At 39.7% G+C, this 27,261-nt stretch overlaps 2 protein-coding genes across 4 annotated transcripts in view; both read right to left on the bottom strand.

The window, feature by feature from the left end:
• Window positions 1–223: 223 nt before the first annotated feature.
• Window positions 224–6,877, bottom strand: cdv3 (carnitine deficiency-associated gene expressed in ventricle 3). Of its 2 annotated transcripts, none has more exons than XM_041813920.1 (5): window positions 6,465–6,877; window positions 5,692–5,768; window positions 2,871–3,001; window positions 1,999–2,161; window positions 224–1,915 (listed from the first exon to the last, which is right to left on the bottom strand). In XM_041813920.1, exons 1-5 carry the CDS (start codon window positions 6,648–6,650, stop codon window positions 1,789–1,791), a joined length of 684 nt encoding a protein of 227 aa, XP_041669854.1. In that variant the 5' UTR covers window positions 6,651–6,877; the 3' UTR covers window positions 224–1,788. The 2 variants fall into 2 exon arrangements, with proteins under 2 accessions (XP_041669854.1, XP_041669855.1); XM_041813921.1 differs by having other exon boundaries at window positions 5,692–5,765.
• A 9,339-nt stretch (window positions 6,878–16,216) lies between these two features.
• Window positions 16,217–27,261, bottom strand: part of tmem108 (transmembrane protein 108) — a 96,378-nt gene continuing 85,333 nt past the window's right edge. For both annotated transcript variants that reach the window (XM_041814813.1, XM_041814812.1), the window contains 3 exons: window positions 23,570–24,796; window positions 20,798–20,949; window positions 16,217–16,740 (listed from right to left, as the gene is read on the bottom strand). In XM_041814813.1, the coding sequence (XP_041670747.1) occupies window positions 16,624–16,740; window positions 20,798–20,949; window positions 23,570–24,796 (1,496 nt within the window). In that variant the 3' untranslated portion in view covers window positions 16,217–16,623. The remainder of the gene's footprint in view (window positions 16,741–20,797; window positions 20,950–23,569; window positions 24,797–27,261) is intronic.

Genomic DNA, 27,261 nt, shown 5'->3' with positions numbered 1-27,261 from the left:
TTTATTTGTTAATTTGCTTAGTATGAGGTCATTTGAAAAGTCCGTTTTCCTTCCAAAAAAAAAAAGCTGTAAATGCAAATTTATCCACAATTTGTCAAAGTCAACACCTACGCCGACAACAGGAGACACACTGGGGATCAAGCGAGTGATTCAGTGAGGGAGACCAGGTTGACAGAAATGAAAATCTCCATTTTCCACATCTACAGATTCAGACAAGACTTCATTCACAAGGATCACTTTATTTTTTCATGTTAGGCTCTTCTCTTTTCATTACAAATATCTACGTCCACACAAAGTGTCCCAGCAGGGATCGACCCTCCCTGACATCTTTGATGGAAAGAACAGACACAACATAAATCCAGTTTATCTTCAGCTCTCAACATGACTATGCTTGCAGTAAAGACCCATTTGATCTTAACTGGGTGTCCCACTTACTCTATGTACTCTGTTGGTTTGGTGACTGTTTGAACAGACAACTAGTAACTGTTATTCTCTGGAAGCAAAGTTCTGCACAGGTCTGACGGCACATTAAGTTGTGAGGAGAAAGCTCTTTAAAAGAAAGTTAAAACTGAGGGTTGAATTCAATGTGGCCTTAAATATGCTTCTGAAGTGGTTTTGGATGATCTTCTATGAAAAAGTAACATCTATGACCATTGGTGTCAAACCACACTGATTTCATGTTACCAAAAGAATGCTTTCAGATCAGAAACAAGCTTTCATTTCTCTTTTCTGGTGTCATAAAAGAAGACCAAAATAAAGCAAGGGCAGCAAAATCAAACAATGGATATGATAAAAGTTAGTAGCTGTAATCATCAGGCAAACTACAACAGCACTACATTCCTGAATAAAAAGGATTTTTGTTTGTATTCAGGTATTTGTCACAAAGTGGCAATATCCAGAGTCAAGCGACATCCTGTGAGACAACAAGCAAAGTTCTCTTCAGATGACAAAGCAGTTTCTATCAGTAAGGCCACTTTATATAGAAATTCTAAATGAGGACCACACCCTGTCGCTTCTTGTCCGCAGATCATCGCAGAACGTCATCAACATGAAGGGAAAGGGACAAAGCTTCAAGTTTCTAAATCAAAGAGCCGGATGGCCAGCTTCTATGCGAGAGTGTGGGGAAGAGAAGGGTAGATGTTTGCCCCTTCGCCACCACCACAACCACAAAAGAACAAAAAAAAAGCTCAGTCCACATCGTCACCATCAGCTATACTGCTGAGGTAGCATCCCCACGCCCAAAAGGCCCAACCGCAAACTCAAAAACCACCCCAAAATATCTTGTGCGATTGGGTTATAATGATCTTGCAAAAAATAGATATTTTCACAGAAGTTTGTAAAATCATCTTGCCTAAAGTTATCTTCGATCCTCTGTGGCTTTATCAAAGCAAGTTGAAGTCCGGAGGAAAGTTGCGCCACACAACTGCTGCTCTGAGTTCAATCCACAAAGGACAACTACGTCGCCTTCTGTTGCTGCTGCAGTGTTGTACGTTTGGGTGTTTGTTGCTAATTCCTTTTCATTTACTCCCTCTTTCAACAGCCCCTTCAGATGCAGTCCTTCAGTTTTGCCAACCAAATGCATGTAGAGTGTTGCTGATGGGGGGTGTTGGTGTATTGTCTGCAGTGGTGTTGCTGTATGTGTTGACGGAAATGTGGCTGTGTCTATGTGTGTGAGTAACCAATGTGCTGATGGTGGCAGGACTGCAGTCAACACAGCTGGATTCAGCTTCCTTCAAGGGGCTGGGCTGGACCGTGCTGAAGGGGCTGGGGGGACGGAGGGGAGCCGCTCTACTTATCCCCCAGGATGGCGTACTGGTTGTCGAGCTGCAACTGCTGCATAGAAGCGGCGCTGGTCTCCTCTCTGCCACGATTCCCTCGTTTCACAACCTCAAAGGTTTTCTCCATTTCTCTGTCCCTGAAACACACCATGTATCACTTTAGACCTGACATCAAACCTCTCAGATGTACCACCTTCTACAAACCACTATGGCCGCTTACTTGCGTGTCTCCACATGTTTGGCGGTGGCCTGAAGAGAGGGGAACTGTGCGTCACTGAAGATCTCAGGAGGGCCCTGGTTTTGCGTGCGTTTGGTGGTGGACAGTCGAGCCCCTGGAGGGCGATATACTCCAGCAGGCTTCGTCTCAGGCACCTCGACTTCCTCTGTTAGATAAAAAAATTACAACAGTTAAGAAAAAACTTATCTTTAGAAGCCACTCATTTCCATTTTTATCAAACTCATTATAAAAGTAGGATAACAACTGCTTCAGGCCATGTAAGCCATTTCTTTTTTGATAAAGATGTTTTTTGTAATAAGTAGAACAAGAAGCACACTAGAATAAGCAACCATAAGTATCCTATTATGAAAAACAGAGCCCAATAGAATAGTCTCAATTTAAGAATTTAAAACATTGATTCAATACTAGTAAAAGAAAATAATACTGATACCTGTTTTAATACAATGGCCACAAACATAAAAGCCCTTGGTGCCAAATACTAGGGAATTTCTTGATTTAACTGACAAACACCTGCATATTGACTAAATGCAAAAGCACATCTCTCTCTGTTTTGCCTACAGCAACTTCAGTTTAAAAATATGAAAAAAGATCCTCAGGTTTTTAAAGGCTTAGTACTTTCTCATACTATAAATATATAAATTAATCCAAGCTTTTATTCTTTACAAGCAGGTATCACTGAAACATAATCAAAGATGCAATGGCCCTGACAAAAAGGGAAGTCCTTTCTCTGACAATTAAAAAAAGAAAATGAGCTTGTGGGCAAACAAGGATATTGCAGGTACACTGATAACAAGCAGCATTTATATACCCATCTCTAATGTTAAACAATTAAGTGATCAAGCTAGTTTACTCACCTACAGGTGCAGCTGGAGCTGGAGCCCCAGATTTGTTCCAGGGACCAGAAACTTTGTCTCCACTAACCAGAATGATCTCTCCATCCTCACCAACCTCCTCCTTCTCATACTCCTCTTCCTCTTTTTCATCACTGCAAGATGATTCAACAAATAATTAAAACAATCCAATAATCAGAGTTGTTTTTAGTTCTGACACATTAAATCAAACAGCCAAGCTGTAATTATACCAATTATACCAATTATAATGTAATAATAATTATTTCTGAGGCACCATCGGTCTGTGGAACAGACATTCCACCAAGTGGGCAGCCTGTGTTCAAGTCTAGCCTGTGGCTTCTTTCCAGCAGGTCATTCCCCACCCTCTTTTCCCCTTATTTCCAACTCTATCCACTGTCCTACCAAATAAAAGCCCCTTAAATATTTAAAAATGTAAAATCATCTCATTGAAACTTGATAACTAGATTAAGTTTGTCATGATACCAGAGTTATTAAACTTTGATTTATAATAAAAATCAAAGGATTCTGTGCATATGCTTCTGTACATTCAACTTGTTTCAGTTGTTTCTGTTTGTTTTCTGAATCAAATACAGTCATGTGCACGTTTAAGGCATGTAGGGGGCTGAGGATTCATCGCAGGTCCATTGTGCCATATATAAACCCAACACACGTGTGTCGCTCAGCAGCCAAGATCAAGCAAGAAGGCTTCTCTTTTGTCCGGGCCTCTTGCCCCCTGGCAGCATTCCCAGAGACCACTGGTGTTTTACAGGCCCCTGGGACACCCACAGTAGGACTAGGCGCTTGTGGCAACCCTACTACATAATTTTTTTAACACATTATACTCCAACGCCCCTGGTTATATGCAAGGACATCTAGAATACAACCGGGGCTAGGGTCTATCACGCCTTCAGCCTCAATTTTTGGCCAAAACATGCCTAAAAGTTCAGCACAGGACTATAATTCATTGTTTATCAATAACCATGTTAACCATTTTCTTCTATTGCATCCATTTTTTTTTTATCAGGTACACCTGATTCTGATATCAATCCCTGTTTGACACCACAATGACAAAAACCCAAGTCGTAGGCAAGTAGTTTTAACTGGCAAAAAATGCATGCATGCTCCTGCACACTGTCTAAATTTCACTAATACATGATCATCAATAGGGCATTGAAACATTGCCTAATTATTTGTACCATTTAGACAGTGTCCCTCTTTTACTTGTAGCTTTAAGTTGCATTGTTAAAGTTTAGGTACTTTCAACACTATCAATCACTAAAACTAGGGATGCACAGACACCATTTTTCCAGACCAAGTATGAGTAAAAGTAATTACACTTGGATACAAACTGATACTGAGTACAAATATGAATACTTCATCATACCATACATTTTCTAAAAAAATTGTTTTGAAAGTTTGTTGTATCTTCATCAGATCTTCATCCCTCCTCTTCACAATTTAGAGGTGCACAATTTTAATTTCCCTCTACTTTTGTCATCCTCACTTTTGTTAAACATACCACAAAACTGTAGACATAACTTCAACTCTAACTACATACTCACATAATGAGAGGCTAACATCACTTTAAAACGACACCAAGTACAGCCTGCGAATTGTTTTACTTTTGATTGGTACTGGCACCAGTACTTAATACTGGTATCACTGCATCCTTGATTAAAATTATTAAATCATTTTAAAATATGTAGCACTGAAAGAATCCAACAGGGATGCACCATAATGCTTTTTTAAAGATCCAGTTAAAGTAAAAACAACTGGGTACAAATGGATACAGAGTGCAGATATAAATGCTTAACAATTCCTTTATAGTTTTTACATTTATTTTGAAAGAACTTTGGAATTTCAGCAGCATTTCCTCACACTTCCTCTTCTTAAAATTAGGACTGGGAAATTAATCAAATTCAGATTAAATCACAATGTCCTTAAGCAATTTTCAAATCACAAAGGAACAATATTTCTTTGACTTGAAATGTGTATCAAAACACCAGTTTAGTGCATTTTTCACAGTACAGATGTTATGCTGCTCCACATATGCAATATTTGAGTGTCAGGTTTTAAAAGAATAGTTTGCGAAAAATTCTTCTTTCCTTATTCTTTTATGTTTTTCTTATTCAGAATGAGAACATCATAAGTATTATCATTTCTTTCAATACAAAGATACATAATGAATTTGAAGTGAGTCAAAATAATTAAATCAGACATTTTTTTCCAAATTGTTCAGCCTTATTTTAATCTACCAAATATTTTGAATGCTATAATATAGAATTCATTATTTATTGCAAAAGTTTCAGCTTTCCTTCATATCAGCTTTTCAGCTGGTCCAGCTTAAGAGTCATCTAACTTATTTGTTCACTGGCTAGTATTTACAGTTTTAATAGTTAAGATTTCTATAGCCAAAACATTGGCAGAAAATTTCATCTCTGCCACAGAATAACTCCTTTTTGAAGCCAATATCTGCAGATGCTGATATACTGATGATGATATTGTGAATTCCTATGCACACTTATGTAAAATGATATTGAGTACAGTATTTTAAAGCTTTTTAGTACACATACAAGACTTCTGGCTTGGTATGGCATCCTTACCATCCAATTACTGAATTCTGACAACCCTAAATTGGACTCAAGTGCTCTTTCCAACAGTGGCTTTGGTGGACTTCCCAACTGGGGTTTAATGATGTCCTTTGAGAGCTGGAGGATGGGGTACTTGTCATAGAAGCCTTGGTTTTCAGCTTGACCCTCTTTGATGGCAAATAAGATACAAAAAGACTCACAACTTCCATATATTAAAAAAAAAATCCTCTCACCTTATCTGTAAAGCTTGAAGTCGGAGCCCACTGTAGTCTACTTCTTTCTGCTCAAACTCTTTCCATTCCTCGTCCTCCTGGGTGGAAATTTGTATAAAACCAAAGCACAAAAACACCCTTATTAAAAACAGCCAGTGTCATGTAAATGTTTTACTCTTTCATGAAAACCATCTGCCACGATTTTTCCCCAAATGGTCACAAATGCCAAAACAGTTCAATGTCAGCATTTCCAAACAGTTCTACTGGTTGTTTCACTTAACACGGGTATTTAAACTTTGTCACTCTTGTGTCATTTCGAGCGAAAAGGCAGTCCGAGAGTCCCGTCAAACTTGTGACAAATGGCGGCCCGGCCTAGTAGGACAGCCACGATTCAAAGGAGTGAATGACAGCTTCACCATATGGACACAAGGCCACTGTCATAATGCTAGCTGATACCTGGGCCTAAAAGGTTTCATTAATTATACGACGCGGAACCAAAGCTTAAGGTTGCCACGACAGCCCAAAACGCGTGTCATGCACATTCTGGTATCCCGTTAAAATGTGTGCCATATGCTACGTTAGCTAGCAGCCGGCGTTTTCCCCCTTCATATCGAAAGACTCGCAGTGGTTTAATCACTAAACTCGCTGAAACCTCAACTCTGAGATTTGACACCAGCCATGTTGAGGTCATTCTGAAAGAGGAGGAAGATTATGACGGGAACACAAAATCTGACACGACACCGGTATCGCAGAGGTAGAAAAAAAGTTAACAGTGTGGCAGCAGAGTCCATTACCTTTTCAATCTGTGCGTCTTGATTCTCGTTTTTCGCCGATTTTTCCTTCTCCCTCTTGGTCTTCTTCACCACGGCAGACGTAGGTCCGCTGGTGGATTCTTTCCCCTTTCCTTTCTCTTTCTTCTTCTTTTTATCCCGCTTGGCAAAGAAATCATCCAGACTCTTCTCTGATGGTACATCCGCCATTTTCAAAGAACAACGTTGACTAGTTAGCTAATCGAGCAATGACAAATGTGAAAATCCGCTCTCCGAGAACGACAACAACGGCTTACACAGTCAGGAGGGACAGAGTTACTCCCAAAACCGACGATTAATGTTCAGATACAGGCTGATAAAAAACTGTCCACCCCGGATACCTGACCGAAACGTTAGCTACCCTGTCAACCATGCCATGCACAGGCTATTTGACAAATCTGAACCGTAACCCGGAAACAGATGATCTGAACCGGAAATACTAAGCCAATGAAACTCGTCTCAGATTTTGCTTCATTAAAATAGATTTAAGATTTTTTGTTTGTTTTATCAATTATTCAAGAGAGAAAAAAAACAGGATAATTAAATTCAGCGTTTCAAGAATAATGCCCATGAATGTTACGGTGGCCGTGAAGGTCATTTGCAGAAACATTTAGTATTTTATCAATTGCAAAAAATACTAAATAAAAATAAAAATTAAATTGAAAACTAGTATGTTGATTATGCTTTTAGCGATGTGCTTATGAAAGACTTTACTTTCTATTCTTTGTTTTATCTTAAATATTATTTTTATTTTTTCTATTGTTGTTGTTGTTGTTGTTTTACACAAGTGAGTTTTAAGTGTCACATCCATTAGTTTCTATTTATTCAAATAATTTTTATGTTGAGAGAAATTTTTTAGCTTTTTGTCGAATATGTTATTTTGCATTTCGGGCATTGATATTTCTGCATTTGGTAACAGATGTTTTAAATTTTATTTATTCCACTAAATTTTTTTTAATTCAGATAAATATATATTTTTTAGGTTCTTCAAATGATTTTGTGTTTCATTAATTTGGCCTCATGTAAGAAAAAAAAACACAAAATAAGCATTTCTGATATGTTAGTTTTAAGTGATTTATTTTTAATTGAAAAATTTTACATTAATTCATAAAAGGTATTTTTGTGCCATAGACTTTTTACATGTCCCAAATGTTTGTTTTTGTTTGTTTGTCTTTTGTTGTTTTTGTTTATTTGTTTGTTTGTTTTTTTTTTCATTTATTACAATAGGGCTTTTTTGTACAGTTGACCTTCAGGGCCACTACAGTAAACCTTGTGAATTTCATATTTCAAAATAATTAGTTAGAAAATGTTATGTAATATGCAGATGTTTAATGTGATATTTGTGGTATTTGAGCTGAGCAGCAGAAAGAAGCAAAAACAGACAAAGCAGAATAAACAATGTTTATTTCATACAAGTTTAGCTGACCCCTAATCCAAATCACAACAGTTCCCCAGCTATCACAAATTTCAAAGGTACCCATCATGCAAATGCTAACTCAATGAACATTAATGCTGTAGTTAAAATATCACATGAACATCTGGTAAACATTTCATTGAAGTGTTTCTTGGAAGTCCACTCTTCCTTTCCTGGACCTTAACATAAGTGAAAACAAGTCCATTAATCTAACTTGGCAGATCCACGTTTCTCCTGCAGTTGTACAGGAGGAGGGACCATCCAGCTTGTAATCAGCACACAGTTCAAAAGCCTGCATGGTGGTATGAGGGTGCATTAGTGCCTATGGCGTCTGCAGCTTACACATCTGGAAAGGCACTATCAATGCGGAAGAATACATAAAGGTTTTAGAGCAACATGTTCACATCTATTTCAGCGAGACAATACCAAACCACATACCGAAACTATCACAACAGCATGGCTTCACAGTAGTAGTTTGGGTGCTGAACTGACCCGCCTGCTTTCCAGACCTTTCAACAACAAAAAATATTCAGTGCATCATAAGAAAAGAAAGTGCCTCTGTAATCCTATTTTAGACAAGAATGGGACAACATTCCTCTCCCAAAACTCCAGTAACTGGTCTCCTCACTTCCTAGACATCTACAGACTGTTGTTAAAAGAGGAGGGGATGCTACACAATGCTCCTCTTTATATATATATATTTTTTAGATGTGTTGCTGTTATCAAATGCAAAATGAGCTAATATTTTTCATGAAATGGTGAAATATCTCAGTTTCAACATCTGACATGTTGTATATGTTCTATTGTGAATTAAATGGGTTTATGTGATTTGAAATCATTGCATTCTGTTTGTATTTACATTTTACACAACACCCCAGCTTTTTTGGAAATGGGAATGAATTTTCAGTCCCTAATTTAATATTATTCTGTATCATTCTTTAAGGATTTAGTGTTCAAGTGCTTAAAGCTGGGGTGTCAAACTCAATCACAGCAGGGGCCAAAATCTGAATTTAGGTCTCACCTGAGGGCCTAACAGGGTCAATATTTAACTGAAAACTGTTACCTGTGTTTTCACAGGTAATGAATTTTGGGGGAAATTAAAAGTATTAAACATCACAGCATCAATGTTACATGTATGTCCATGTCAAATAAATGCTAAATAAATAAATGAGTTTAAAGGCTCAAAATCTGAGATAAAAAGCCAACTTTATTAGTCCTAAAGGTCAAAATACAAAATTAAAAGTCAAAATAAGGTTTTTAAAAGGTAAATATATGAGATAAATTATAAAATCAAGTTTAAAAGGTCAAAACAGAAGATAAAATTCAAAAATATGACTCTAAAAGGTCAAAATATGGGATAAAATTCTCAATCAGGTGTTTAAAAAGTGAAAATATGGGATTAAGAGTCAAAGTTGGGAGTTTAAAAGGTCAAGATATGATTTAAAATGAAAATTTGTGAATCTGAAAGGTCAAAATTATGAATTTAAAAGGTCGAACTATGAAATAAAAATTCAAAATCCTAAGTTTAGGTCATAATCTTGGGATGCCAACTGAAAATGTAAAATGAAAACACAAATTAATTTCTACCCCTCATCCTGACATTTTATCTAATTATTTATACTCTCTACTTTTTCAAATTTTATACCTTTAAAAGGATTTTTTTTTAATCTTCAAGGTTAAAGTTACATTTTTATGCTAGAGGAAATCTGCAGACCTCATAGCAGCAGGATGATTCTAATTAAGATATGATCTTGCAGGCCGGGTAAAACTGCACCGCGGGCTACATTTGGCCCCCGGGCCTTGAGTTTGACACCTGTGGCTGAATAGAGTATATAAAATTACAGCTACATAACCACTAGTATATCATTAATATTTTGATATATTTATAAAACTCAGTGTGTTTGAAAAAATAACACAAATGCAGAGTGGATGCTTTTATAGAATTGATGGTAAATCAAGAAATCTGATTATGTAGAGTTTCCCTTATCATTAATGTTAAACACATTTTTTGACTCGGTATAAACACAGAAAATGTAGGTAAATAAAACATTAAACTTCAGCCTATCTTGCAAACTAATCTGGATTTTTACCCCCAAACTCACATCTAATTGAGCCTCTCCTCGGCTGTGAAGCAGGCTTGTAAACAGATTATTGAACTGACGTCATATTCCCGGAGCTGGAGGTCACTTGACCTGAAGCAACAGCGGTGCACAAAGAGAAAATTCCAGCACACTGCATGAATGGATATGCTGTGCTTTGCAAGACTATTTACACTGCTGTGTAATACTGTAAACTCTGTAACACATTTCATCAGGTCTAAATCATACAAACAGATAAATCAGTATGCTTTTTTCTTTGTTTTATTGCTCAGCAGTAAAAAGTACAGTGTATACTACAGTACAAAAAAAAGAAACATAATGTTGAACACTGCTCCACTGCGCCACTGAATGCTTTGTAAAATATCCACTTTTGAGCGTGCAAAACAAGAAGCCCGGCTGTGAGCATCCAATGCAGGAAATATCAATGTGTGATTCAACATCCGCTATTTCAGAACAACAATGCAGAACATCTCCAGCGACGACAGAGGCAGGCAGCATCGATTATTGAATGAAAACTGCAGGAGTGCAAAGTAAAACTAATGATAGAAGGACCACAGATTCCAAATTAAAATATCAAAACACTTTTTTTTGATTCAACTGCCTCCTTATGTGGATATTTATGACACATTTTGATCCCTGGTCATCATATTTTGTCAGCATCTTACATATTTATGCATTGATGACAATTGCAGTATGGAGGGAGACATTTACAGTAGTGTGATTGGTTTAATTTTTCCTACAGTCTTTCTCACACTGGGCTTTAACCAGTAGCCACTCCACATGACACACAAAAGACAAACAGACACATGTATGTACACAGAGGCACAGACATAAACAGACAGAAAATGAGCTGAAAGTCTCAGAGAGTCTGGTTTGACTTAAAAACAGTGATATTTGGTTAAGGGGGCGGCACATTTAGACTCATCCACTCACTACACATGCACAGACAGAGCACTCACTCACACGCATTCACTGATAAAGTTTCTATAAAGGGCCAACATAAGGATTTAAGACATCTATGTGGTCCCTCTTAAGAGAAGCTGGTGACACATGAGGGGGAAAGTTTTTTTAACTCAGCAAAAACTGCAGAATATAGATTTGATTTCACCACAATATTCTGCTCAAATAAGCCTGAAAATCAGAGCCCATATGTGTCAAACTGCCTTCACTTTAAACTATCCAGTCAGAATTATCAAACTAATTCTGATTGGACAGTTGTGTTAAATGTAAGATGTCAAGAAGAATTGGAGGTGCAAATGCAGAAATTTAATTGGCGCATTATCTTGTCTACTGTTATTTTATCCCTATTCTGTCATTTTACTCATAGGCTGCAGAAATAATTGGGCAAAGTCTGAGTGAAGTCAGCCACATTGCATCTTGGTACTCAACCGGTGGCTTCTGAGCCACCTGTGGCTCATCTATGATCAACTGCAATGCTTTTGAGTTGTACTAGAACATAAATAATCCTATCAAATATTTCAAGGGAGACAAACAAAAAAATGATTTCTGTATTACCCAACCAATCACAGTTTATCCCAGATCTCATGCTGTTTGCTACGGCCCATTTAGAGTCACCAGTTAACCTAACGAGCATGTCTGTGGTGGTGGGAGGAAGCTGGAGGAGAGAACCCACACATGCACAGGGAGAACATGCAAACTTTGCATGGAAAGGCCCTTACCAGGAAGTGAACCAGGAACCTTCTTGCTGTGAGGCAACAGCACCAACCCTGCTCCATTGGCAGCTCCCATTGGACAGTCATCCTCCCAAATCAGAGGCAGACTTTACCAAGAGGTAAAGGTAGGAAACTGCCTGGGGCCCAGGACTACTAGGTGCCCCATGAACACATAATTAGCTTAACCTTTTCTCCTGGCCATTTAGAATTTTAAAGTCCCCGTAAAGTGATTTAAAAAACTCTATTTCAGGTTTGTTGTGTGTGTTGAGAACTAACGGCCAAATTGTAGTAATGAAAAACATCTCTAAGATTACAGAAATAAGCTTCAAAATCATGAAAAATGAGAAGATAAAATCAGCTCTGGGATGGTGTGGGAGTGTCGGTTGAATGAGTTGAAGCCACGCCCACTAACAAGAAATACGATCCTCTCCAATTTAAAAATGCTTTAGTGCAGCTTCTTGGCTCTGTGCCAAAGCAGAGAGACAGAGATTGGGGGTTAAATTTACTGTTTTCTGGCACAAATCTCTCCGTAATGATTTTATGATACTTTAATAACTCATGGGCCATCATGGCTGATAGATTTGGAAAATTTACCTCAAACTGAACCAAAACACTACATGTGTTGATTTTTAATGGAGGCAGTTACATCAGATAACAACAGACTACTGAGATGAACTGCTCTGTGATTTTATGTCACTGTAGAGTTAGGGGGGCGGAGTAGCTCCCCATGGGGAATGGTGATGCCATGGGATGAGATTTTTGCCCTACTCGAATTAAACCAAGTCAGGAAAGAGGCGAACAACTTCTTAATGGACTAAATAAAATTTAAAAAAAATCTCAGTATTTTCACATGTTTACATTAACCTTATTCCAACATATCTAGTGTGTTAAGAACAAAGTTTGGATTTCACTTTATAGGGACTTAAAGGAAAAAAATTCAACACCCTTTCAGTGCATGTCCACAACAACATGACCTACACTGACCAAATACTTTTTCTGAATCAGGCTTTAAACGTGTTTATTTCCCTACAAAGCACTGACATTCTAACATGGGGTGTGTGTGTGGCTTCCAGTACTTTGCAGCCAGCCTCTAGTGGGCGCTTGAGGAACTGCATGGTTCTGCTTTTTCATGTTTGCTTTGTTTTTGAACACAGGCAGTTTTTTAGATCGCTAAATACTGCTTCAATAAGGTACCTTTAATCAAAGACTGTTCAAATCACTGTAACTGTGGGGCGCAGGTGGCCTTGCGGTTTGGCTGTGCCCCATGTATGTGGTCGGCCCGGTTCAGGTCCGGCCTGTGGCTCCTCCACTCTCTCATCCCAGTTTCTGACTCTATCAACACTCCTTCTGACTGAATAAAAGCATGAACAAGCTCCAAAATATATATCTAAAAATTCACTGTAACTGATTTTTAGGACCATTTTGGGCAACATCTTGAACATTTTGAACACAAATTATGCATACCATAACCTCTTAAAGCTCAAGAGAGTAATACTTGGCCAGTCTATGAACCAGACTGAAATGAATACTGATGCCCCTGTATGAGCTACAACAGCAAAAGAAACAATCTGTGTATTGCAAAACTCCTTAGTCCACAGGGGGGCACTAAAATGGCATCTTTCAAATGATCCTCACAGGAGCTTTAAGATCTTATGGTAACCTGGTTAACTAATCCAATAAAAAACCAGATGCATAATGCTTAGGTGTTGTGTGTCCCTGTGATCATTACTGGTATTGACTCTCTCGGTTGTCTCATACTCTTGAAAGATTGTTTTTCTGCAAATTAATTTCCAGTTAGTCTCTAACTTTGTCTTCCCACCAAATTGATGCTAAAAAGTTTTCTCTAAGTTCAGCTGAGGGAGTTTTTCTTTGAAAACAGCTGCCTGCAGTGAAAGAAACCCCATGCTGACTCAATGGGAGCAAGCTAAAACAGTATACTGACTATAAAGTAAGTGAAGCTGTAAGCCTCATTAAAGATGGATGGACTGAAATTCTTTATGTACGACTTTTGATTTTGTCCTGCTCTTTGTTGTTCATTTTTATGTATTATTTAAACCCAGCATGTTTAAAAAAAATCTATGAAAAGCAAACCATGGTTAAGATGAATCATTATCAATACTGTGAAAGAACTGAAAAGATTTACATACTTTTCTTCTAAATATTACATATAAAAGATTGATTTCTGGGCCCTTTCATAGATAGAGGAGGACAGTGGATGGACTCAGAGACAGGGAAGAGGGTGGGGAGAGACATGTGGTGGGGGGCCACAGGCCGGATTCGAGCCCAGGCCGTCCGCTTACATGGGTGGCTCCTTAAGCCACTCCACCATCTGTGTGCCCCTAAATAGTACATTTTAAGTGCAAGTGGAGACCTACTGAACAAAGCTGCAGGATTTAACAACAAAAATGAACAAAAGACTTGGTGAGATATGACCATATAGATTTATATGTCTTTTTGACTACTCCTGGTTAATAAGGAGACATCGCATTTTCAGGTGGTCTGTCTCTCTGTCAGTCTGTCATTCTTTTGAGCATGATGTCTCATCAGTGCTTTGAGGGATTTTCTTGAAAGTTTGCATAAATGTCAACTCTGCCTGCAGGCCTCATGTTCATCTTGTGAAGTTAATATATCAAGAAAACTTTAAGGGGGTTTCTTCAGACTTTGCATAAACATCTGCGCTGACCCAAGGATGACATAATTCTATTTTGGAGGTCAAAGGTCAAGATCACTAAGACGCTTAGACCCCGTCCACATGGAGATGAAAATGATATATTTCTGTTTTGTTTTGAAAAAGTTTTCTGTAAACACACGATTGTTTCAGGAAAGGTCCACATAAGCACGGGATCACTGAAAACGACTGAAAATGTTGTATATGCCAAGCCTGTAGGTGGCGCTGTAACACTGCCACGGATATACACCAAAAGAGAGAAGAAGATCACAGAAAACTGGCCCAAACTTTCTCCTGGTTGCCCTTCTGGTTGTTCTCCACGGTGGATTTAAGAACATCTGGTGTCTGCTGTTTTCAGTGGTGGTAAAGGAGCGTCTGATCTTGCTGTAAAAGCCATAATAAACTCAGTAGCTTCTGCAGCACTAACACAACCCTGTAATCCGCCATTGTTTTGGTTTGATTTGCGAATGCAGCATAAGTGGCTATGCTATGTATGACGTAATCCTTTAAATAAAGATGCGGTTGGCCGTCCACACGGAGACGAAACGGTGACCGTTTACAGATTTGTTCTCTCTGGGACCCGGTTTCAAAAAGTAGCATTTACAGCCTCCAAAGACGCCGTTTCCGTGTGGATGAAACGCCAATACGCCAAAAAACTTCTGCATATACTCCTGAATTCGTCTTCGTGTCGACAGGGCCTTAGTACCCCCTTACTTGTGAATGTGATACCTCCAATCTGACTCAAGAATGAACTGATTAGATCTTTTTGGTTGTAGGCAAGGGTTCGAGGTCATTGAACCTCCTGTCCACCTCTTTCTTGTGAAAGCAGATTCTTAAGAGCACAGAGACATTTTCTTTCAACTTTTTAGAAATTTCTACTCTGAACGACCCTGGTCAGTTATAACATAAATATGAGATCATCTTGGATTTAACTGTTCCACCGGCCAGCTCTGGCCCCCGGGCCTTGAGTTTGACACCTGTGTTCTAAAGGCTTCATGAGATTTTCTCCTAACTTTGCACAAATGTCCACTCAGATGGACTTAATAGATTTAAGGTTGTTAGTTAGATTTCAAGGCCTTGTAACCTCATGTTTATTCTTGCTTTGAACGTGGATTCCAGAAGGATTTGCACAATGCTTTGCATTGCACAAATGTCCACTCTGACACAAGAATAGACTAGTGAGAATTTGGAGGTCAAAGGTCATAGTCATTGAGACACTTCATCCCTAACTCATGAATGTGATACCTCAAGAGAACTTTAAAGGATTTTCCTCAAACTTTGTACAAATGTCCACTTTTTTGAAGATTCATTTTCTGACTTTTTTATGCTTTTTTGAAAGCAGAGGACAGCGGACAGAATAAGAAACAGGGATGAGGGAGCTGGGGAGAGACGTAGGGGAACGTGGCACAGGCTGGATCGAACCTGGGCCTGCCGCATGGGGGGTGCCTTAAACCACTAGACCACCTACACCCTTCAAATGTCCACTCTGACTCCAGGTAGACCTGATTGAATATTGAGGGTAAGGTGACTGAACCTCATGTTTATCCTTTGTTTTTAACCCTGATAACTGAATGATTTAAGCAATTTTCTGTAAACTTTGCACACATATCCACTCTGACTCAAAGATGATCTGATTTGATTTTAGTGATAAAGTTAATAATCTCTCCAGCCCTTCTTGACCCACCATGGTATTTTCACTTTCTGGCTATTGTAGGCCTTGTGGAGGCAAATAACCACCATGGAGTACTTGTAGTTTTTTCTTAATATGCCATTCATGGCATTACATGCAGTTGAATAAATATAGGCTCTGGTCTCACAGCATCATCAGTTTTGTTTCCCCCTCAAGTACATAGGTGCTATATTCAAGTTCAACAGGCTCTAAGTATTTTGGGATTGATTTAAAGGAAAAACATTACAAAGTACAGCTTCAATGTTTTCATAGCTCTCTAAAGCAGGTTTCATGTGGCAACACTCACAGTGCACTCACCATACAGCCACTGTAATGCAACAAAACCACATATACTCTGTATTTTATAAAGACATAAAAACCTTTTTATCACAATTAAGCCTTTTTGTAGAAAATGTACATCAGAAAAATATGCGGGTGCATTCTCATAGTAAATAGTGTCTGTTTACATCACTCTTCTTTCTGGTTTCTCTTTGTATTTTTTTTTATCATATACAGTATAAAGTCAAAGTCTCTGAATATTTACCACATATATAAAATAGACAACAACAGCAGGGGGAGTAGAAGAGGGGGAGTCTGACAGTGTCTCTCTTTTTGCAGTCTCTAGATGGCAGACGCCTTGTCTCTGTTGATGAAGAGGGTTTCCTGGCAGAAAGGGTTAACCAGAACCATGCTGCTGCCGCTGTAGTCTCCATTAGGCGGTAGACAGGTGTCGTGCTCCTGCAAACGCACACAGAAAAATATTTAAGAGCATGCATGAGTGTGAAAGAATAGCTGTGATTCATGATTGGTGCTCCAGGGCTGCCCATTAATGCACACGCTGCAGACTACTGTATCTTAGTCACTCTACAGGCAATGAGCAGAGTCTAGGAACAGGATAAAATATGGGTTCAGCGCAGGAACCCCGGGGCTTTTAAAGAGATGGTGAACAAAGATTTCTGACAGAGCTAGATGAGCAGAGATACAAAGGAGGAGATGTTAAAGCTTCACGAGCAGAGAGAGAAATAAAGGGAGGGATGACTCAGAAGAAACAACGGAGGAATATAATATAGGGAGAGAGAGGGGGGGTCGATGTGGAAATGGTTGCTGATGGTGAGTCAGCAGTAATAAGGCAGTACCGGAGGACGAACAAGGGAGGTGTGAGATACAAAATGATCTGTTTTACAGCAGGATTCGGGCCAGTTTATCGGCAGGAACCAAATCAGACTGCTGCTGTAATTTATGATCATTTCTCCTAGAGTCATTTACTGGAAGCACCAGGGGATAAACTATGAGGCTGCTGCTCTACAGAAACAGGTAAACCAGGGGAAAACAACACCTGGGTATCACCAGGGGCATCCCACACAGTATCCAACCTCATCTTCCCTCTCCTGACGCCCCCAACAGGCAGCAAAGGAATGCAAAATCGAGCAACAGAGAATTAAAAGACACACGGTGAAATGGTAACTGATGAGAAGACAGAAAAAAGTAATGTTCAATCAAAATTATACAGACAAAAAAGCAGGCTTTATACTTCACAATACTTTACATCGTTGTTGTATGATACTCTGTCCACCAGATGGTGCTGTTGTGCATTTAAAAAGTCAGATTCCACACAAACTCAATCCACATCTTGTTTTCTTTTTTTCATTCAAACTTAAAACAAATACCATTTAGTATTTGGCAGAATTATGCCGAGGAGAGCCAAGGATGATCATGGAAAAGAATTTAAGCACTCAGGCAGCATTTCCTGAACTGCAAAACAGCCAATTAGCAGCATTTGTCAGCAAACATGAAAACAGAAGGCGTCAGTAGGCGTCTGTGCTCTAATTATAGTCTGAATAATCAAATATGTTTCATTAAGAGGATAACGGTCTAACAACATACAATGAATGCTGAGTTATTCTATCACTTAGGTTACAAATTGGGTGCACAACAAACCCAGCCAGCTGACAGATAAATATTGATAATTGGAATATATTCTAATCTATTTCTCATTAACAGCAGGGCTGCTGGAGGAAATGTTGCAGTAATATGATAATGAGTCCAAATGACTGCCTCTGAGTTTTAGAGATGTAGATGTAAGCCAACAGCTGAACAGACACTTAAGTTTGAGGAAGACTGGTTTAAGCAAGTGCTGTGAAAAGTATTTGCCCCTACTGATATCTGTCTTTCTTTTGCATATTTGTCACATTTAAGTGTTTCAGCTCATCAAAACCAGAGTAAATAGAAAATGCAGTTTCAAATGATGACTAAATTTATCAAAACAAAAGGGACATCCAAACCTACCTGGCCTTATGTGAAAATGTAATGTCACCCCTCTTGTTAAATCATGAGTTAACTGTGATTAACCAAATTTTATGGAAAGTAGAATTCAATTTCACTATCCACACCCAGGCCTGACTACTGCCTGACCTGTTGATTTAATAAATCACTTAAACTGAACCTGTCAGACAAAGTGAAGTAGGCTAAAAGATTTCAAAAAGCAACACACCATGCCACCACCTAAAGAAATTCAAGAACAGATGAGAAAGAAAGTCGTTGACATGCATCAATCTGGAAAGGGTTACAAAGCCATTTCCAAGGCTTTGGGACTCCAGGGAAGCATATTGAAAGCCATTATCCACAAATGGGGAAAACTGGGAACAGTGGTGAACATTCCCAGAAGTGGCTGGTCTATTATAATGACTCCATGAGCGCATCGATGACTCATCCAGGAGGACACAAAAGAACCCAGAACAACATCTAAAGACCAGCAGCCTGTAGCACCAGCTATAGGTAAGCTCTGTCTTCAGTTATGCTGTAAAGTCCACACGTTGAAACTAGCTCAGCTATAAGTTGTGTCATTGTTTGGCTGAAAATGTTCGTCAACGGCCTTTTTTTCCATGAGAAAAGCTAGACTAAGACTGGCCAAAAATGTCCTGACACGCCAGATGCATTTGTTTCACACATCCATCTGATGGATGAACGTTCTGTCTGTCACATCTTTACAGGCCAATCAGAGCACAAAAGACGTGACGTAGCCACTACTAAAGGAGTAAACTCCATAGAGAACTGCATAACTTGAACCATGATAACTGTAGACAGGTCAGTACACGACTTTTGTCGTTTTTTAAAAGAAAACAACTCACTGCTGTTCTTTGAAGAAACGTAGAAATTTCGTCAATTTCTGATAAAACTGGCGCTTTAGCAGCCTCCACGCTAATCTCTTCCACCATAATCGCACCGGTCTTTTGTTGCTGCTTGTATACATCCTGACTCAGTTGCACCCGAAAGTACTGCCCCTCGTTGCTGATTGGTCCTGTCACTTTCTAACCGGGCCCAAACAGTTCAGACAGGTTGCAAAATGGACTTGCCAGTGAGAAACACAGAAACTGGCATTTAATCTAAAGACAAAGACTGAGACTAAAATTAAAAACAGCTGTCAAAATTAACACTGGTTTCAGTGCTGCCCTTCGTGTAGACTAATAGCTAAAATTAACATGCAAACTGCCATCATTTCTTACGAGTCTTGCTAGTTGATTACTAATGCCTACAGCCTAAACATAAAGCCTGCATAAAAATACAACACTAGCATCGAGTGGTGAAATGGTTAATAACACAAGACAACTTAACAATGGTCGGCAGACATTATCTCTGCTCATGGAAACAACAGTGTTATTGATCATGGAGAACACAGTGAAGGCACCAAATTGCCAGTAATATCTTCTGCTCTTCGTCATCCTCTGAGTTATCTCGTCTCTCACAACTATCGCTATGATGGCCACAGTTTACAGATGACTTTACTCCTATATAAGATTTCAGTCATAACTTAAGCCAATGTTGAAACTTTCTCAGCTGGTGCAACACCTTAAATGTTAGTAGAGTCTGTCGTAAGTAAGAACTTGCGTCCAAACTAGCCTAAGTTTGAACTTACGCACAGCTGGTGCAACCCATGGTAGCAGGTCTCACTTGACTCAGTTGAGGTCAGTGCTCATGATTCAACAATGAGAAAGAGACTGGGCAAAAAATGCACCTATGGGAGAGTTGTAGGGCTGACAGCCTCAAGTCGATTGGTCGATTAATTGGTCGATGACCTCATGTCCGACTAAAATCCAATTGTGCGAACAATCGCACCTGCTACTTTAATTGGCAGAATCCATTTTTTGCAGGGGTGAAAAAGGATGTGTTTTAATTTTTTCAGTTATCTAGTGTTACAAAATAAAATTTATTTAAAAAAAACTATGAATATAACTATTCAAATATAATTTACTTGTGCCTTTAAGTGTAATTAATTACAGGTCAAACCAAAGTCACTCGGACCCTCCCACCTTAGAGGAGAGCAAAGCCCGTGAAGCATGTTTATACTAAGTTTCCCGTTAACTGACAACATGTCAAAAAAGTCAGCAGTGTGGCAACGTTTTGTTAAGAAGAATTATTATTTAATTACAACATAAGGTGGTTATACTGCAAAAATTGTAATCGTTGAAATTTGCTTGATGATCTGAAACATTCAAGTGTGACAAATATGAAAAAAGTCAGAAATCAGGAAGTACTTTTAATAGCACTGTAGGTACTGAAATCAGCACTTAAATGAAAAAGGTATCTGTAAATCTCTAATCTAGATGCCATCATGGTGTCAGACTCAAGTGCACTTCAGCAAACCTCTAGGTTCACTGCCAGAGGAGATAGGAAATGGATCCTCTTGTAGCTCATTACACCCGCTCTGCTGACTGACAGTGAAGCATCACAGTCATCCCTCCACCTCTGTGTGCAGCGCTGTATGCTAACACAGTCAGTGTGTCAGTGTAGTTTGTACCTCGCTCTCCAGAGTGTGTATCTCTCTGGGCAGCTCCACGGCGTGCCTGCTGAAGTAGTCCATGGTGATGGCGTTGTTCCAGTAGCTGAGGTTGTTCTCCTGACTCGACGACTTCTTCTTCCTCTTCATGCAGCACACGGTCAAAAGAACAGCTAGAGAGCGCGGGCAGAGACAGGAAGGGAAAATGAGGGTTAGCACAGAGGCTGGAGGAGCCGCTGCCTCAAATAACACCTCTGAAAGTGCCCACGCTGCTGCTCGGGAAGGACCTGTCATGTTTCTTGACAACCTGCGCTGTTGGAAGAGATTGTGTTTGAAAGGAAATACAGCTACTGGTGATGTGCCTTTGAGCTCTCTATCTAAAGCAACAAAGCTGCAAGTGTCTCATAACAAACTTTGAAGCAAAATACAAGACAGTTATATTTTATAGCAGAGGAGCAAATCTTTATTTCTCCATCTCCAACAGACCAAAACATTGGAGCCCTAGGAGCTCTGCTTCCCCCATGAAAGAAACTCTCCCTCTCCTCAGTGTTATCATGCTTTGGCTCTCCTAACTTTAATACAACAGGATTGAGCCCTGAAGGCAGTCTGGAGGCTGGGGCAAGTATGTTTTTGATTCATTTGTGCCATAGAAAAAGCATGAATCCCTTTCCAAAAAAAACAGTATTAAATTGGGTTTAAAGTGGCAAAATTGGCAGAAAGGGTGGTGAAATGTGATTTTAAAAGGTGAAAAAAATGATAAAAAGTGGCAAAAATTGGCAAAAGGTAGCAAAAGTGGGTGGAAATTAGGGCTTGGCAATTAATCGCAAATTAGATTAAATCATAATATTACCTGCTGCCATTTTCAAATCGCAGCAGGTGCAATATTTCTTCAACCTGAAATTTGTGTCAAAATACCAGTTTAGTACTTTAGCTGCAGCAGAGATGTTATGTACTACATACCATCAAATCATTCTAGTGCCAAATTTTATAATAGTATACAAAAATATCATATTTTTTCCTTATTTTTTGTGTTTTTGTTATTAGAAATATATAAAAATGATCATTCCATTAAATAGAACAGTTCATATCAAATTTGCTAAATTTGTAAAAATAAATCATCACAATTAGGTTTTTTAAAAAAAAAAAAATGCTTTGCCCTACTTTAATCTAATATTGTGTACATTATAGTATAGAATGAATTATTGTTTGTTTTTGTTGTAAAATGTTTGAGATGAGGAACTGAAGAAATAATTACGCATATTAAATCGCAATATTGGGTTTAAAAAAACAAAAACAAAATCGCAATTAGATTATTGTCCCAAATCATTCAGCTCTTGTGGAAAGGGTTGGATCAAAAGTGTGAAAAACTTGTTGAAAACTGGCAAAAATGGGTGAACTGTTGCAAAAAAATATGCAAAAGTGGCAGAAATGGGTTAAACTGGTAAGAATGGGTATAAAAGTGAAATGTGATTAAAATGGGTGGGGAAAATAGTGGAAAGAGGTTAATAGTGTCAAAAATGCGCCAAAACAGGCAAAGTAGCGATCTTTGGTTTAGAAGAGGCAAAAATGGGCAGAAAAAGAAGAGGCAGACAGGGTTAAAGGGAACTTATTATGAAAAAACTCACTTTTTCAGGCTTTTCTAACAAAAATGTGTGCCCCTGGCCTGTCCCGATCCCATCAAATACCAGAAAAATCCATTCCCTTCCTCCCCCTCTTTCTCCACCTTTTAAAAAATGCGTGCTGAAACAAGCCGTTCTCAGATTTTACCCTTGTGACCTCACATGGGGAGTAAGCAACCGCCCCCAGGTTTGGTTGGCCCTTCCTGCTTGGAAGAAAGTTCCTGTCCTGATCTTCCTCTCAGTTGCCAGCTGAGATGCTGGATAGATCAGTAGGTTACTCTGCTGTGGGTTACTCTACATTGTAACATCGGGAACCCCACATCCATTTCCTGAGAGGGATGTGGTCAAGGGTGGAGTCAGACAGCTAATTACCATTAAAAGCCACAGACTGTGCAGGGCTGAAACAGAGGGGTTTATAAACATGCTGAAATCCAATACTGGAGTGTTTTTTCAGGAACAAACTCCACAGGCATTTTCTGGGGACCTCTGAGACGGATATAAACTTGTCTTAAAAGGGTCAAATAAATCCCCTTTAAGTGTCAAAATGGCTTAAAAGTAGAAGACATAGGCAGAAAAGGTGGTTAAATTAGATTAAAAAGTGTCAGAAATGGGTTTAAAGTAGCAAAAATATGTTATAAGTGGCAAAAATGGAGGGAAAAGCGATCAAAATCTGGTTAAAATGTGGTCAAGATTGGTGTAAAGGGGTGAAAATGGGTAGAAAGAGGAAAAAAATAGGTGCAAATTTTGCAAAATTGATGAAAACTGGCAAATAAGTGGCAAACACTCATTCATTGATATCATCAATAAATGTCAACTGGGGACGGCCCATTCTGTGGGTTTGTCAGGGGGCCCAGACAAATCTGCGGGCAGGCCTGTGTGTAGACTTACTTTTAAAAGATTTTTTAAACATTACTTTGATTTCAGCATAAATCTCACCAAATGACCATGTTTTTTCTTTACATTTAACCCATTTTATGCATATATTTTCATGAAATGGGTAAAATATACAGTTTGAATTCATTTTAAAAGTATTGGTAGCTTTTGTAGGGCATCTGGTGACCCCCTCTCAGTGTCTCGTCACCCCCACGTTGAGAACCACTGGTTAAAGCCAAACTCAAAGGTAATCTGACACCCCTTAGTTAAAGTAACTGTACTTTCTAAAGCTTTTACTCACAACAGGAGGAAACAGGCACACTGATGGCCAGCACGATCCACACAATGTCTATCCTGCTCAGGCAGATGGTCAGTCGGGACGTCGGGGACTCCACGGTGGGGCCAGAGCTGTTGCCAGGAGTCCAGGGGTCCTGTGTTGTGGCAGGAACCTGCCTGTTTAGGAAGTTCCCACTGGCTGTGGAGGAGGGCTCCGACCTGTTCCCCTGAGCGAGCGACTCCTCCACTGAGCTGTCATTGGAGAGCAGCCCTCCATTCGCAGTTACATTCCCCAACCAGTGTCCCAGAGGGGCATTGTCTGTGCCATTACCTAGAACAACTTCTGTAGTGGTGGTGGTCTCATTGGGTGAAGTTTGGTTGTTTGGGGTGATTGTTTTATTCTTGACGCTGACATCCAGGGATGGAGTGGACACAGTGGAGGTTAGATTCTCTGGTGGGCTCTCGACTGGAGCGACAGTCCCTTCCTTGGGTGCTAACACTAGTTCCTCAGTGGGGGGCTCGTTGTTTGCATGCACCTCCCTCAGGGTGATTGAATGGGGTGCAGCTTGCTCCCTGAGTTTTGGACGATTTACAGGGCCAGCATTCATTGATGAAGAGGGAAGGGGGGTCAAGGAGGACTGCTTAGGATACTTCCGACCTGGAGCAGTAGGGGTCAGCCTCCGTGGTTCTGCTTTTAGTGTGTCTCCTCTGTCTGATCCAGAGCTGGACATCAGAGACAGGGGGTTCAGAGCCCCTTTAGGAGTAGATTCCAGGTCTAAATTTGGCGCTGCTGTGCTGGCCTGGTTAGTGCTCATTGTAACTGGCTTTGGGACTTGAGGTGCCTTGACAAATTTGTGCATTTTGCCTTGGTTTACAACATTATAACCTCGCTCCAGGTCCTGATCTACATGACTTTGAGTGCTCACAGTGTTTGGGGCAACTGTATTTGATTCACCGATGGGAGCATCAGCATGAGCAAGACTGGACCTTTGGGTGGTGTGAAGCAAGGCAAAAGGTTGGAGCACGGAGGCAGTGGGGATGTTGATGCTTGATGGTTGAATGCCTCCTTTGGACGTCCATTCCCCGCTACTGGAGCCCTCTTGAGGCCAGTCCAAGGGGGCGGGTTTCGGAGCCGATAGGGGGCTGCTATGGGCGGCTGCCATGGAGACAGAGTCCTGGGATGTCTGGATGAGGTACAGCTCCTGTGCCGATGACACCAGTCCTACTGGCAGTGCTAGGAACACTAGAACACCTGCAGAGAAAGAGACAGAAATCTGATGATTAGCTCATAATGACACAGAAAATCCCTTTATCTCATAATATCCTATTTTCAGCTTGTCTGTTGGCCTTTGCATCGTTTCTTTCAAGGATCTCGCGACTCATAGCTCAGAGAGAGCAAACCCTGCAGCTGAATCTGAACCCTTGTCTTGCATTCATTAATTTCTTCAGCCTCTAATCTACTGAACCGCTGTGTTTGTCACTCACCTAGTTTAACTTGGTGAGTGCTTTATTAACTGCATTATTCACTAGAGCGGCTCCACTGTGTGTGCCTGTGCATGTGTAAGGTGGCAATTAGCTCAAACATGGCTGCTTTTTAACCTGCAGAAATGCTTAAAAAGGCTTAAAAACAAGCAGCTATTTGATTTCAGCCACCATACATGCTAAAAGGGAAGTTTAGTGAATGAAACATAGCCTTAAACACATAAATAGACATTTCCGATGGAGTCATACTAGTTTCAGTACTTTCATTGGGTGTCTGATTCATTTTCTGACACAATTTATTAAGCGACAGTTAACAGAAAGTATTTTGCTTCTCCCTCAGTACTGCAGAAAAACTACTTGTTAGGATGATTACATGATTGCTGCATCAAAACAGCCCACTTCAAACCTTATCAGAGACCCCAGCACATTCACTTCCCGGTGATCAGTCCCATAAGGAGCCTGTGCAGTGACAAGGCATTAGTGGTCACCTGTGGGGAATATTGGTCCTATTATGTTATTTAGACAGCATGACACTCATAGAGGAGGAACGTGCAGAGGCTTATTAATGTCTCCTTTTAACTCCCTCTTCCTATCCTGCGCTGTTAGTGTTACCACATCTGAATGGATATATTAGCAGAGCTCCCAGTGGGGTGTTTGTAAGTGTTTAATAGAGAACAGAACATGCTAAGCTGATATGTTCTCAGTTAAACCTTGTTTAGACGATTTGTGTGGATGAACCTCAATGGGCATTGAAAAACAATTGGAGGCTCAGACTGTATACAGAGAAGGTTTGGGATGCCTTCATTAGGACTGGATTGGTTCTTCAGACACAATGAGTACTGGCATGCATGAGAGTTAACTGATGTATTCTGCTCTAGTAAACAAAAAGCATGTTTTGTGGAGTGATGGGAACGTTTTAGGGATCGGGATTATTTCTCTCAGCTCAGTAATAAGAGCCGATCATTCAGCTCCTACACGACTCTTCGTTTGGCACTATTTCGTCTTTTTAAAAATATCTTTACAACAACAAGAAAAGGTTTTAAACAGGAAAACACCTCTATGGGCGCGCAGATGGTCGAGTGGTTAAAGGCGCTACCCATGTACGCAGGTGGCCCAGATTTGAATCATGCCTATGGCCCCTTACGGCATGTCTCTTCCCTTCCAAGACTATCCACTGTCCTTCCTCTATCCAATAAAGGCATGAAAAGCCCCCCCCCCCAAAAATATAATATATATATATAAAAAGGAAACATCCTCTCAAATGGGAGCCAACTCCCATCATTCACAAAAGAAACCAGCTCGCCCACAAACGTCACATCACGACACCCTCACAACTTTTTCTAACCAGTACCTCACAAGGTATATCAGCTAAACAGTATATCAAGTGCTCTTTAAATGTATGGTTACACTGAAATGAGGAAGAAAAGCTGTTAAAAAGACCCGCATCTCAGCTAATGCCTAATCCTCCCCAATTCATTTGCACTTGACAGCAGTTTCATCTGTGTGTACCATAGACTGTAGAAAGAATTGGACAAGCTCTGTGTGACGTCAGTCATCTGCTTACAATAGGCGGACCCAAACGGCTCTTGAAGCCAGTCCGCGGAGGCTTCCATATTGAAAACGCAGTCTCAACCGAACTTTAGACTTTAGACCCGCCCACTAAGCAGGGCTTCCTGTCAGCCTGCTAGCTAGCATTCTGGTTGACAGGAACGGAGCCGCTGCCTGCCGAGCTATCTGTCAATCAAATGAGACGCGCCAATCAGCTTTCATCCTAAATATAATCCAAACGATCATGGTACAAAAAAATTCACCCCATACAGTGGGAGCACAATAAGACACTAGCTAATGAGCAGAGGTGTCAAGTAACTAAGTACAAATAATTTGTTACCTTACTTAAGTAGAAATTTTGGGTATCTATACTTTCCTGGAGTAATTATTTTTCAGCTGACTTTTTACTTCTACTCCTTACATTTTCATGCAGTAATCTGTACTTTTTGCTCCTTACATTTTAAAAATAGACTCGTTACTCCTATTTCATCTCAGCTTGTTTTCATTCCGGCTTGGCATTGTTCAAAAAAAAAAAAAAAAAAAAAAACCAAAAACAAAAACAAAAACTATCCAGATAAATCACGCCATCCAGATAGAAATTTGATTGTGGTTGGATGAGAAGTATAAACATATATTATATAATAATAATAATTTATAAATATAATATAATACCATTCTGACGACCCT

Source organism: Cheilinus undulatus, linkage group 19 (assembly GCF_018320785.1).
Source record: "Cheilinus undulatus linkage group 19, ASM1832078v1, whole genome shotgun sequence".
Lineage (NCBI taxonomy): Eukaryota > Metazoa > Chordata > Actinopteri > Labriformes > Labridae > Cheilinus > Cheilinus undulatus.
This window is presented reverse-complemented; position numbering and strand designations above follow the sequence as displayed.

Bases quoted from the DNA above. Each gene is read 5' to 3' on its own strand.
- cdv3 (XM_041813920.1), bottom strand. From the start codon at position 6,650: ATGGCGGATGTACCATCAGAGAAGAGTCTGGATGATTTCTTTGCCAAG. The intron at 5,769-6,464 runs GTAATGGACTCT...ATTTCCACCCAG, and splicing joins AAGACGCACAGATTGAAAAG to GAGGACGAGGAATGGAAAGA. The intron at 3,002-5,691 runs GTGAGAGGATTT...ATCATCTTGCAG, and splicing joins CTTCAAGCTTTACAGATAAG to TGATGAAAAAGAGGAAGAGG.